Genomic DNA, 12,998 nt, shown 5'->3' with positions numbered 1-12,998 from the left:
CCTGTCATGGCCCCTCAGCGCCTCTGAGAGTAGGAGACGGCCTTTCGGGGGTGAGCTGCGGGGTTTGGTTTTCAGAAGCTGCTTCTGTTTTCCTGTCATGTTCCCGTCCTGTAGGAGGTTAACTTACGCTGAGACTTCGTGGCTTCTAACTCGTTTCTAGTTCTGAGAGTAACTGTTCTTTGCAGAAAAACTGGGAAACAGAAAAATGTTTTTTAAAAATCGCCCAAAGATGATAAACACTATAGCATTATGGTACATTTTTCTTCTTTCTTTAATGCCTGTCTGTGTGCGTGCACCCTTGACAAGTTATGCATTCCTGTGCCTTTTGTTTTCTGAAGTTATTTTTTAAAGACTGCATAATATTTAACCACGTAGATCTGTATTTACACGTGTAGATATTAACCTTGCTGGGTATTTGTTGTTTATATATGTATTTTTTGCTCCTTATTTATTTATTTTTGAGGATTTTATTTGTGTATTTGTTTAAGTTTATTTATTTTGAGAGCACATGCAAGTGTGAGAGGGGTAGAGAGAGCGTGAGAGAGAGGAGCCCAAGCAGGCTCTGTGCCGTCAGTGCAGAGCCCGACGCGGGGCTCCATCCCATGAACCGAGTGAACTACGAGATCACGACCTGGGCCGAAATCAAGAGTCGGACGCTCAACCAACTGAGCCCCCCAGAGAGGCTTTATTTTTATGGGACGCCTGGGTGGCTCCGTCCGTTGAGCATCCATCTGTTTCTGCTGAGGTCACGATCCCAGGGTCATGGGATCAAGCTCCCCCGCATTGGGCCTCTCGCTGAGCATGGAACTTGCTTAAGATTCTCTCTCCCTGTGCCCCTCCCTGCTCACTCACACTCTCAAAAAAAAAAAAAAAAAAGTAAAGATTTTATTTTTATGTGATCTCTACACCCCGTGTGTGGCTTGAAGTCAGAATCCTGAGGTCAAGAGTCACACCACCCGCTGTGCAAGGCACCCCTTTTCTGCTCTTCTAAAGCTAAGACAGACTTCCTCGCACACAGACCTATGACTGTGTCACCGACTGTGTTCTTAGGAGAGGGAACTCCCAGAGGGATTGGTAGATCTGGAGGTCCTGTCCCGGCGTGATGCATGGTGGCTACATCCACTGCTACTGGGGGCTGAGTTTGCTCCCATCGTAACAGTGGGAGCATTGGCCCTGAAGAGCATGTCACGGAGCTGTGGTTCAGGCGACACATAAGCGTGTCAGCTGTCACGTGCTAGTTGTAGAGCAAGTGGTCACTTGTCATGGAGAAGTCCGGTTTTGAAAAGTGGCACGCGTGTTTGCAGAAGGGAGCCCCCCGATTCCAACGCAGGGGCACAGGGACTGGTGGCCGTCTGGAGCCCGTCCCCGGGCGCCGCGGGCACAGACGGTGGAGTCGATTTGCCCTTGGGGAGAATCAGCCTCACGGAAGAGGTTTTCTTTCCGCCAGGACCTCCGAGGTGTCTCTTCCAGGTGTCTCTGGACAGGTGTCTCTGGAAGACAGAGCTGGTCTCTGCCAGGGCGCTTGTGCCGCTGGCTTCCCGCTTCCCGCTTCCCAACGGGACCGGCCGCCTCAGTGACGGTAGCAGCGGACATTGTGTTGCATATTGACTGTTTGTCCAGCCGCTACTTGAAATTCTCACAAAACCCCGGTGAGGTAGGCACCGTTAATCCCCACTTGGCGCCTGGGGAGACTGGACCTGAGCGAGTTGGATCTTGGCCGCCGTCACAGCCAGCAGGGGCTGCTGGAACCAGTGCCGTGGCCTCCGCGAGCGGGCTCTGCTGTCCCCCCGGTGTGACCCGCACTGGGACCGCCCCCTACTGGTCCACTGACCTTGGGGAGAGTCGTGATGGGCACCGGTTGCTTGTGCTGTTCAAGAGAAGGGTGGAGCAGATTGGGGTGGGTACAAGCAGATTGCACCCAGGGTGAGAACGGTGTAAAGGGTGCTTATAATTCTAGTCGTTTCCGTTCCTTTATTCTCCGTGGCCTCTTGCAGTGTGTCACATCTCAGGCATTCCACGCACACCTGCGTTTTAAGCTGGAGTCCCGTCTTCACCACCCCTTCACGGCACAGCCTGGCTCACCGGCCTCTCGTTTATGGCTCTGTACACACGCGTCATCGTCACCTACTTTCCGGCCCCACGGTACGAGCACCGAACCGCTGTGTGTTGCTACTGCGAGTGTCACTGCCGTGGAGGACCTTGCGGAGAAACAGTTTTGAGTGTCCTTCGTGCAGCTGAGGGCCAAGTTGGGAACTCCAACTTCATGGTGAGGGAAGGCCATCGTCTTTTGTAGGAGTTCCCCAGGAGGGTCTCCGGGGGGTCTCACCGTCAAAGACCACCGCCTTCTGGAGAAAGGAGGCTCTCTGTCGCCTGCTGCAGCCCCTTCAGTGTCTTACCCTGGTGACCGAAGATTCGTTTACATTACGGCACAACGAGGACCCCGAGCCTTCAGTTTCTCCACATATTAACGACCTCTTTACTGGGTTTTTCCGAGAAGCTCCCTCCCTCCCTCCCATGTCGAACGTTCGAGTGCTTGCTGCGGGCCCCGCCCTCTGCCCGGCTTTGTCTCGTCCGATGACTTTGAATGATCTTTAATGAAATCGATTTTTTAAAAGTTAAAACTCTCTTCTGAAAGTTGTGGTTCCGGTCCATGAATATTAAAGTGAGTTTTCAACACCACGTTTCAGGCCACCTGTGTTCTGCAGGGTCGGTCTCGTCGGAGGCCGGCGCCGAGGAAACCCTTGAGAGCAGGGAGCATGTGCACCGGCAGGAGCCACGCCACCAGCCCCTGCGCGCCCTCTGGCATCTCCGTCCCTCCCTCTCGGAAGGGGACGCGGGGTTCACGTGATGTAGTCTGTGCGGTGCTGGGGTTCCGCTTTACAGCCCACCTGGGGGGGTTGTCGGGCCTTTGGGTGTTCTGACCATCCTGAAATACTCTGGTGGCATCAGCATCGCCTGAGAGAAGGGCAGAGGCTCGGGCCCCACCTGACCTTCTGAGTCACAGCTTGAGTTTCAGACGCCAGAAGCATTTTGCACGTGGAAGTTTGGGGACAGGGGCCTCGTCTCTGTTTAGGCGGCGGTGCCGGTGGGAGGCTGGCACCCAGAGCCGGGGCCTTGGCCCGTTACCGGGGCCACATCTTGCCCGGAGGAGCCCCCGGGCGGACCGTTAGCCTCAGGCCGCTAACAGGCCCCGGAGTCCGGTTTCATTCACACGTACAGCCCTGGCGGCCCTTGATTAGACCTGGCAAAATACCCGGGCGACTGTGTGGTACAGAGCTTAGCATGCGGACCTGCCCTTTGAACTAGAGGTGCTTTTTTGGCTCGGTTCATCCTGCTTTTGTTAAGACTGGATGAGGCAGCCCTGTTTCAGGGGTCCTCGTCAAGTGTCTGGGCTGCGTCGGGTGCTGTGTGAAACGCAGAGGACATGGCAGTGAATGGGACACACGGGAAGTCCCTCCTTCGCTGAGCTGTGACAGGTCCTCACCGAGAGGTGTAGATGTGACAGCAGCGAGGGGGCGGGGGCACCCTAGGCCCCGCCCCGGTAGCCACAGCGGGCTGAGCGGAGGGGAGGAGCAGGTGATGCCACGGTCCCCTGTAGGTTGGGGGGGGGGGGCTGTCTGGGTGGGACGTGAGGAGCCCGTCCAGGAGCTCAGCGAGTGAGGGGCCTCGTGGAAAGGGCTGAGGCTTGTGCTTGGAGAGTGCTTCTCGTGGCTCCTGTGGCCGCAGCAGGAGGCAACATTTGGAACCGATCAGGTCTTTATTCTCGTGTCCATCAGGCTCATGACTGGGGCTCCACTTGTGAGCGTGAGTCAGAGAGCATCTGAGTTGAGCTGCGGAGGTCACATGGGGCAAATTAACTTCACCAAAAATAACCCAAACACAGCATTTCTGGGAAATGCAGGCGAAGAGAGCTTTCAATGTAAACAAAAGAGCAAATTCAAGATAAAGGCCTGGTTGGAAAAAGTGAACATTTGGAAAACTAGGAAGAACGTTCTGAAAGCACAGGGAGGCGAACAAAGATTTCTTTTCCGCTGGTTATGATTTTACAGTTTTCTTTCTTGTGTTTATATTGTTGGCGGGCGTGGTTGCTTATGTTGGTGGTTGGCGTTCCGGGGTAACTCCTGGGCTCTCCCCCTCCCGTCCCCTCCCCCTGGGGCCGTGGTGCACAGACCCACCCCATCAGCTCACCCAGCCACCCGCCCACGGAAGGAGCTTTGTCTTCTGCCTGGGTGTCCTCCTCCTGCTTCTTCCTGCTCCTCGCAAGGGCTGACCAGACAACCGGCCTGCCGTGCTTCGGACTCTGGCTGCGGTGCCTGGCATGACCAGGGTCCCGGCCCCCCTCTGGACATGCTGATGGGACAGGGGGTGGGCGCACGTGTCCTTGCCAGGCCCAGAGGTTAGCGCACACCGGGGTTGAGACCCCCGGGCCCAGGTGCCCGAAGCTGTGCTCGCAGAGGCGTCCCGGCTGTGGTGCTGTTGTCCCGTCCCTGCCCCTGCCCCTGCCCCTTCCCCACGGAGGCTGAGTCTGGAGGCCACCTTTCTCTTTGTGGCTGTTGAGGATGCTTCAGGGTGGGTGGTGGTGTGCGTGCGGGGTCTCGGTGTGTGTGTGTCCGCCTGTGCGGGAGAGGTTCGTCACCAACCAGCCGGCAAGGTTGGCGCCTCTGGTTGGTCGTTCGGACGGCTGAGCCTCCTTGTCATCAGGACGAGGACTTGATTCACTTAGCAGGGTAGTCCAGGGGACGTGGAGGCGCACTCGCATCAGGCCAGATCGCACACAAGCTGTTGTGCATTGGGTTTATTGTAAGAGTTAAAAGGTTAACCTCCTGAGTTTCTTCCCAAAGTAATATTTGCTGTTTGGAACTAAAAATCTTGCTCCGCAAATAATTTTTGTAACTGTTGGTTCTGTTATCTTATTCAATATGAAAGAAGTTCCTTTCTAGAATATTCAGACCAATGGATGAAACTTTGCCAAATCTAAGGGAAATAATCCAATTTAGTTAAATTACAAATAAAAGCAATTTAAAATTTTAACGGTCTTGATAACATCTTGGTAAGTGTTACCAAAAGACTTGGCTCTTTGGAGGAGTACTGGGTAGTCAGGATTTATTTCCGTGAGTTCCGTGAACTTCCAAATGAACTAGACCGTGCAGGGTTGCTTTTCTTGCGTGGCGTCTCCCGTGTGCGTGGGGAGGCCTCCTGCAGGGGCTTCGGCAGCCCGCCGGGCACACGGCCTTGTGGCGTCCACTGTCCTGCGGGCGTGGTGGCATCTCCGTGCTGTCCTGGTGGCTCTCTGCCTGCGGTGGGCTCACGGTGTCCTCCGGTGGGCGCCCTCTGGCCTCCCGCTGGTGAAGCCAACTAATGAAACGAGGGGCCGGCGACTCCAGGGGAGGATGGGGACCAGGGGTCCTGCTCCTCTTCTCCCCTAAACCTCCCCCTGCCCTGTGTGTGGAGCGTAGCGTTTCTCACCCTTTAAAACTCACACCTCTCTCGATAAACTTGAAAATCTCAACTTTATTATCCTTTGAGATTTTGACACGTCCTAAATTGTGACTCTGAACAAGTCAAGTACTAGTCACTTCCTCTTCCGAACCCTGCAAGTACTCCATGTGTTTTGGCTGTAAATTTTCAGGTACTGACGCTCGTTCCGGGGTGGGGGCGGGGGGAAAGTTCTTGTCCCCCCCCCCCCCCAGGTGCCCAGGGTCCCCTCCTGCCTCCGGCACATTCGCACAGAGCCCCCTCCCTGTGGGCAGGGGCTGGTGGGGAGGGGAAGCCCGAGCTCAGTTCCCTGCGGAGCTGCCGCCACGGTGCCCACGGTGCCAGGGCCGCCTGTGCGCCTGCCGTCTGGTCGGGTCTCTATCCACAGCTGCTTCAGAGGCTTTCTGTTTTCACTCCTACAGGCGCCGTGGCTGTGAGTGCCGCCCCCCGCCCCCAGCCCCCCGTACTTTTCTCAGGAGTAGGTGCTTTGTGCAAGTAATTCCTAGAAGTAGGATCGTAATGTGATGCTAGAATATGTGCCCCACAGAGATCCAGTCGTATTCCCTTCTTTACTGTTCTGTTCAGAGTACTTTATCATTTACTCAAGATTTTACGGGACAGAGTTGAGTCCTGCTGTGTAATTAATTTTACAGGGAGCTGTATGACTTGAAGAAATAAAATACAAGGTTCTACTCAGGTAGAGGTGTGTAATTCATGAAGCGTGGCTGACGTGGTTCCCGGGCAGGCGACTGAACCGCTGGCACAGGCCCAAGCTCCCACGTGTACTTGCAGGTGCCCAGGCTGCCGCTGCATCGCAGCGGTGCGTGGGACACGGGCAGCGTCTTCTTTCGCGGGAAGTGCTTGTTAGTACGCTACTGTAGGAGTGGTGTTTTCAAGAAGCTTTATGTCCGTCTCCTCTAGAAGGTGTACGTATGTGTGCTTTTATATATATGTTTTGTATACACTTTTGAAAGTACAATGAACATAAATGACTTTCAGGTAACAGTGAACAGTCATTCCACATGAACCAAATGGGAGAAAATATGACTTCTTTGTCCTCCCAGGTAACTCCAAGAACCGAGGCTCCCGTCAGCAGCGTGAGTAATAGTTTGGAGAACGCACTACACACATCAGCACATTCCACGGAGGAGTCGCTGCCCAAGAGGACTGTGGGGAAACACTCCAAAGGTGAGTCTGTGTCTGCGAGGGGCCCAAGGAAGAAGGCGCACTGGAGTGTGCAAAACAGATCTGTGTGATGGTGTCTGGTTAAATACTTTCTCCTCTTTCGCAAACATCTTAGTTAAGGTGCGTTGTTTTTCTAAATTCTCTAAGCAACATACGAACATATATATCTTGGCTGTAAAAATCTCAAATATTGATGTTTATTAAGGGGAAAATGAAAGTTGCTGCACCCTCCTCCCTGCCCCCACACCAAAACAAGTCCTAAATCGTAGAGCGGCACCACCCTATAGAACTTTCCACAGAGATCATGTACCAGTCTCCATCCGCACTCACTCAGTGGCTGCCAGCCACATGTGCCTTTTGAGCACTTGAAATGTGCCTCGTGCAACCGAGGACCTGAAAGTCATTCATTTATTATTATTATTATTATTATTATTATTATTATTAACCTTTATCGATTTTTGAGACAGAGAGAGCATGAATGGGGGAGGTTCAGAGAGAGAGGGAGACACAGAATCTGAAACAGGCTTCAGGCTCTGAGCTGTCAGCGCAGAGCCCGACGCGGGGCTCGAACTCACAGACTGTGAAATCATGATCTGAGCCGAAGTCGGATGTTCAACCGGCTGAGCCATCCAGGCGCCCCTATTATTATTATTTTTGATGTTTACTCATTTTTGAGCGCTAGAGAGAGAGAGAGAGAGAGAGACAGCGTGATTGGGGAGGGTCAGAGAGAGTGGGAGACCCAGAATCCAAAGCAGGCTCTAGGCTCCGAGCCGTCAGCACAGAGCCCGACACAGGGCTTGGAACCATGAACCGTGAGATCGTGACCTGAGCCAAAGTCAGATGCTTAACCAACTGAGCCAGGTGCCCCCCCGAAAGTTTATCTTTATTTCGTTTCCATTGCAACCGCGATGGCTCAGTGTGGAGAGCGGCCGCTATACTGGACAGCGCCATTCTGGAGACGACAGAGGGCACGTCTCAGACAAAGCCGAGTGTCCTCGGTTCCTGCACCAGCTGGACAGTCCCAGAGTTGCGCTTACCGTACACATGGCAGGCTGAGTGGCGGTGTGGGGACTTACAGGAGGCGAGTGAGGTGATGTGCAGGACGGGGACTTGTGATGAAGAGGCCCAGGACACTTAAGGCCACCTGCTGCTTCCCTCACTCGCCTGTTTCCCCTTTTGTTTGTATCTCAGGCAGTGTTCCTCACGGATGTTTAATAAATCGGGTTTTTTTGTTTTGTTTTTTTTAAATGTTTGTTTATTTTGAGAAGGGGGCGGGACAGAGAGAGGGGGACAGAGAATCCCAAGCAGGCTCTGCACTACCAGCACAGAGCCCCATGTGGGGCTTGAACCCACGAATTGGGAGATCGTGACTGGAGCCGAAATCACGAGTTGGACATTCAACCAACTGGGCCACCCAGGCACCCTAATAAATACTTTGTTTTTAAAATAAAACCCTCAAGGGCGCCTGGGTGGCTCAGTTGGTTGACGCTGCGACTTTATCTCAGGTTACGATTTAACGGTTCTTGAGTTCAAGTCCCGCATCAGGCTTTGTGCTGACAGCACGGAGCCTGCTTAGGATTCTCTGTCTCCCTCTCTCTCTGACCCTACCCTGCTCATGCGTTCTCTCTCGCAAAATAAACAAACATTAAAAAAATTTTTTTAACAAAAAAAATAAAATAAAGCCCCATTCTGACAAAATCACAAGAGCCACCCGTCCCTAACTTGGGTCATATGTGCCAGAAATAGCCACGTCCTAACTGCTCTACCATATTTATGTGTATAGATAGGTTCAGGTGTTAAAACAGCGCGTCCTTATGGCAGTGCTGGGAGCACGGTCCGCTCCTCGATGAGGCTGTTGTTCTGAAGACGCAGCAGGGCCTTGCCTCCGGGGTGGACAGTTGTCACTCAGTTGTAAGGACTTTTCCCTCCAGAACTGCTCTCCTCCTTTTTCCTTGTACGTGTCGTCCTGGGAGAAGTGCCTTCCGGTGAGGTGGTGTTTCCTTTGTCCCTCTGCTGTCCAGCATGGACCCGTGCCCTGCACCGTCCCAATATGGAGGGATGGCTTCTTCTTTCCCATTGTGCTTTTTCCTTGAGGCATAATTATCAAGACCCCTCCTTCCTGTTTTTTAAATCTAATTGGAAGATCTGTGCTCCCTGGCCTTCCCTTGTCCGCGTGCTGTGGCGCACCGAGAGCCCACAGATGAGCCGGTGTTAGCATCGGTGGAGTGAAGCATGTGAGCCAGGCCTCCTTGGCTGTCCACTGCATTCTCCATTCGGGGGTCCTATGTAATATGTTTCTTCCGCCCAGAAATTGGGGGACAGTGAGGTTGGTTTTCATAGTCACACTTCTTGTGACGCTCCTGGCAAAACCCGGAGTCAGTGTGTTATTACTGTAGGGTTTTCTCGCTGTCTTTTCTGCATTCTACTTGTGTTTTGACTTTTCTCTACTTCCTTGGAAGTCCCTAGCGATAAAAGAGGTCAGACTTTCACGTCTGTTTTGTATGAAAGTTCAGAGGCAGCTGGAAACTGACTGCGGTCCCCAGATTGTGTTCAGGGTGGTGGTCTGCAAAGTTGGTGTTGAGAGTGATCGTGCCCTTTTTCCCCGTGCCCCGTATCGTGAAGACCTTCAAGTACCGGGGTAGGGAGCACAGGACAGCAGTTTGCACATGTGGCTTCAGCAGTGGGTAGTGGGCCACGTGTTCCTGATGGGGCCTTGAATTGCTCGGGGCTGCCATGCGTTTCCCCCAAACCCACACGTCGTGGTTCCTTGTTACCGAGACTTAGGGAAACAGTTCTAAAAGTACAAGGTGAGATTGGAATTACTTTTAATGATACTCTCGGTGAAAGAAGTCCTGTAACTTGGTTCTCTTGGTTGGAATAATTATCTTAAAAAATTATCCTTGTATGAGGCTGAACATCACAGTAAACTTAATTGCACTGCAGGCCATTTGCCAGAGGTTCTAAAACCTGGTCTCAAGACCCCTTTGCATTCTTAAACTTAAGGATTCCAAAGAGTTTTTGTTTATGTAGTGTATACATATAGGTATTTATCATATTATAAGTTAAAATGGATTTTTTTAATTATTGTTATTTTTTTTTACTTAAATAGATGCTTTGTGTTGGGTGCCCCTGAGGATTTTGTGTCTGTCCTGTAGCAACATTATGACGGAAGCAGACGTAAAATTTGAACTCCAAAAGTCTCATCCTTTTGGCGACACAAAACCCGCTGCAGAGAATTAGAGCAGGAATTCTAATAAGCAGCGTGATAATAAAACCCAAATTCTGAAACCCCAGCAGTAGGTTACTGTTTTGGGGCTGCACTGGGGACTCAAAGGTGCTTTTGGAGCTGAGGCGTTTTGATCATTTTAATTTCTCTGTTGACTCTTTTCAACATTTTGTTAAGACTTTGAAACATCCAGTGAAGTTGAGAATTTTACAGCAAGTACTTACCATCCAGATTCTACGATTTCATTTTACCTGCTGCTTCCCTTATCTGCCCATCTCCCCACCCACGAGGACATTGCATTTCTTTTTAAGACATGGCATTGTTTGGTGCATTTCCAAGTAAGCTGTTCTTTTGACTCTTTCGCTGTGCTTTCCTCGTGTTGTTAATTATTTTTGGAAAACTGGTTGCTTACATTCCTCAGCCCATGATTCTCACTTGAACCACAGAACAGAGTTATCCGAGTGGCTGTTTCTCATCCCCTAAAGAAAGTCTGACTTGGAGACATAGGAGTCAAGCTGATCCATCCCAAGTGGCTTCCTTAAGACAACAGGGCTCAGCTGTCTGAGTCCCCATGGAGAGAAGCCACAGGGATGACAGTGGGCATCTTTACCTTTTCAGCCCTTACCTTGAGTTACTATTGACCCACTTCACGGGGGGGTGTGCGAACCTTGCGGTGTGCTCAGTGGTGTTTGCAGCGTGCTCAGTACCGAAGCCACTCGTGCTGGCCTGTATCAGTTGTTCAAAGTGTAGGGCGTTGTTTAGTCTCTCGATGTCCTGTTGATGGCATGAAGTCAGCCGTGGTGACGTCAGAACTTGCTACGAGTGAGGGGCTGTCCCCCAGCCAGCTGTGAGACATTTTCCAGGACGCCACTTAGCCCCCCGACATGTCCCGCGGGCTGTGGCTGTGTGTGTCCCGTGCACGCACGCCCACCGCATGCCCCCAGCCCTGCTTCAGGAAGAGCAGGGGATTCTCTGCCACCTTCTGAGCAACCCCCTCACTGAAGCTGCGCTCGCAAGAGGTGACGACAGGTCAGCTCTTCTCTTCTCTTGGTATCTGACCCCCCAGCTCTGTCCTCCCCTGGTTTCTTTCCATTTTTAAGTGGTGGACCATCGTGCACACAAAAGTGTTGGGTCTCCCGGTAACACGCTCCCCACTCCTCCTCTTATCTGTGTTTGTTTCCTTTCAAATTCCTCCTCGTCCACTCCTGAGAGGCCGGCGCAGCCCGGGCCCCTCTGTCGCCCATTCCCGCTCTGTCTGAGCCTCTTCTGCTGATCTGTTGATGACTTTCAGATCTGAGAGTTCAGCTGAGACCCTTGCTCAGGACCCCAGATCCCTGTGAATATTTTCCCCAAGGTGGCCTGCTGGTGCCTCTACCCATGTGCCCAGACGGACCCGTCACTTCCGTTGCCACCCCTGTGATGAGTTGCCCGCAGACGTGATTGGTGCTGACCTTCAGGCGTCCCTGTTCCGCACGAGGGGCTCAGCCTCACAGCCCTGGCGTGGCCCCAGGGGGCCATCATGGAGTCTTCTTCCTGTCACTGTGGCCGCCATACCCTCTGCCGCCTGTGGGTTCTCCCGCCTAGTCCATCCCCAGCAGGGACCTGCTCTGTGGCTGGGCCACAGTCCTCCCATTTAGGAAGCATGTCATGGCATGCACGGTGGCAGCTGCTATCACAGCACTGACCGCCAGGCGCCGTCCTCAAAATGTGTGCACCTAGTTGATATCACAGTCCCGTGAAGTGGGAATAGGTGTTCCTTTCGTTCAGGATTGAGTATCTGCCCAAGGTCTCTGAGCTGGAAAGAGACGTTTCAGACTGAGCCCATGTGGCAGCAGATCCCACGGGCTTACCTTGACCTGCCTGGGGGAGGCCTATCTTGGGGCTTGTGGGCTTGCCTTGTCTGTGCCTGTGTCTCCCTGTGACGTTTACTCATGTCCCTGCTCTGGTCTCGTCACTCCTCTGAGTTCCTGGCTCCAGCCACGAGCAAACTTGTGCAGACGCCATGCTCTGTCCTTCCTAGACCTTGGTCATTCTGTCCCTCTGCCCAGATGGGCTCCTCCCTTTGAAGTCCAGCTCAGACATTACTGCTTTGAACTTTGTAATGTTTATGTCACTCGTGGTTAGTGCTGTGCCTGGTACATACTAAGGCTGAATAGAATGTTTGCCTTAATGTACAAATAAGTGAAATTCCTCGGGCCCTTAGATCAAGTGCCATATCACTAACCATTGAAATGGAATATGTGCATGTTTATTTCCTATTTTTGCTACTTGAGAAATCTCTTTTATCAGCTTTACATTTTTTAGATCATGCCATGCATCACTCTTGTTTTTATTTCTGTTTCTAGAGACCTAACAAATTTAATACAGGGTAGCTAAGATGATAAAAAAAAAAGGAAAACAAATTATGGAGTTTTTAACTATAACATGATATGTCCTAGAAAAGATGTCAGAAAGGAGGCTCAGTTTAATCAACATAGTAGTGAATGCTAAGATTTTAACAACAGCCGGAGAAGTGCTTCTAAAAATGATCCCCATTAACACAGACAACCAAACGGAAGGGAGAAAGTCGATATTTGAGGAACATTGTTATTCAGCTGAGGCTTTGAAGAATACAGTTTGTCAGTTTTCAAGTGAAAAACTAAATTCCAGTGATAAAAATTTCAGCGGGATGCATCTTAAATGTTATTTTGGTTCTGTTTTCTTTAAGTGGGAAGCCGTGGGGTCCGTTGTATAGGGACTCAAAAGGGGATGTTTGTGAGGGGTGGGGGGGGGAGGGTGATTTTTCATCTTTTCCCACAGTCATAAATGATGCTTTCCTGACTGTAGTTGCTCGTAGCATAGTTTTGGTAAGTTGTGAAGGGGTTTCCCGTGTGGGACATGTAGAAATTAAACTGTTAGGGGGGCCGGGGTAGCTCAGTCAGTGGAGCATCCGACTTTGCCTCAGGTCATGATCTCACGGTCCACGAGTTCGAGCCCCGAGCTCCGCATCGGACTATCTGCTTTCAGTGCAGAGTCCGCTTTGGATCTTCTGTCCTCCCCACCTCTGCCCCTCCCCCACTTGCTCTCTTTCTCTAGAAAGTAAACATTAAAAAAAAAAAAATGAAAGAAATTA

The 12,998-nt window shown here is 51.7% G+C and overlaps 1 protein-coding gene across 5 annotated transcripts in view; it reads left to right on the top strand.

Annotated features, from left to right (window-relative positions):
• The window catches only part of ZCCHC14 (zinc finger CCHC-type containing 14), a 57,483-nt gene that overhangs the window by 16,654 nt on the left and 27,831 nt on the right, over positions 1 to 12,998 (top strand). For all 5 annotated transcript variants that reach the window (XM_042969914.1, XM_042969912.1, XM_042969911.1 and 2 more), the window contains exon 2: positions 6,540 to 6,663. In XM_042969914.1, the coding sequence (XP_042825848.1) occupies positions 6,540 to 6,663 (124 nt within the window). The remainder of the gene's footprint in view (positions 1 to 6,539; positions 6,664 to 12,998) is intronic.

Source organism: Panthera tigris, chromosome E2 (genome assembly GCF_018350195.1).
Source record: "Panthera tigris isolate Pti1 chromosome E2, P.tigris_Pti1_mat1.1, whole genome shotgun sequence".
Taxonomy (NCBI): Eukaryota; Metazoa; Chordata; class Mammalia; order Carnivora; family Felidae; genus Panthera; species Panthera tigris.
This window is presented reverse-complemented; position numbering and strand designations above follow the sequence as displayed.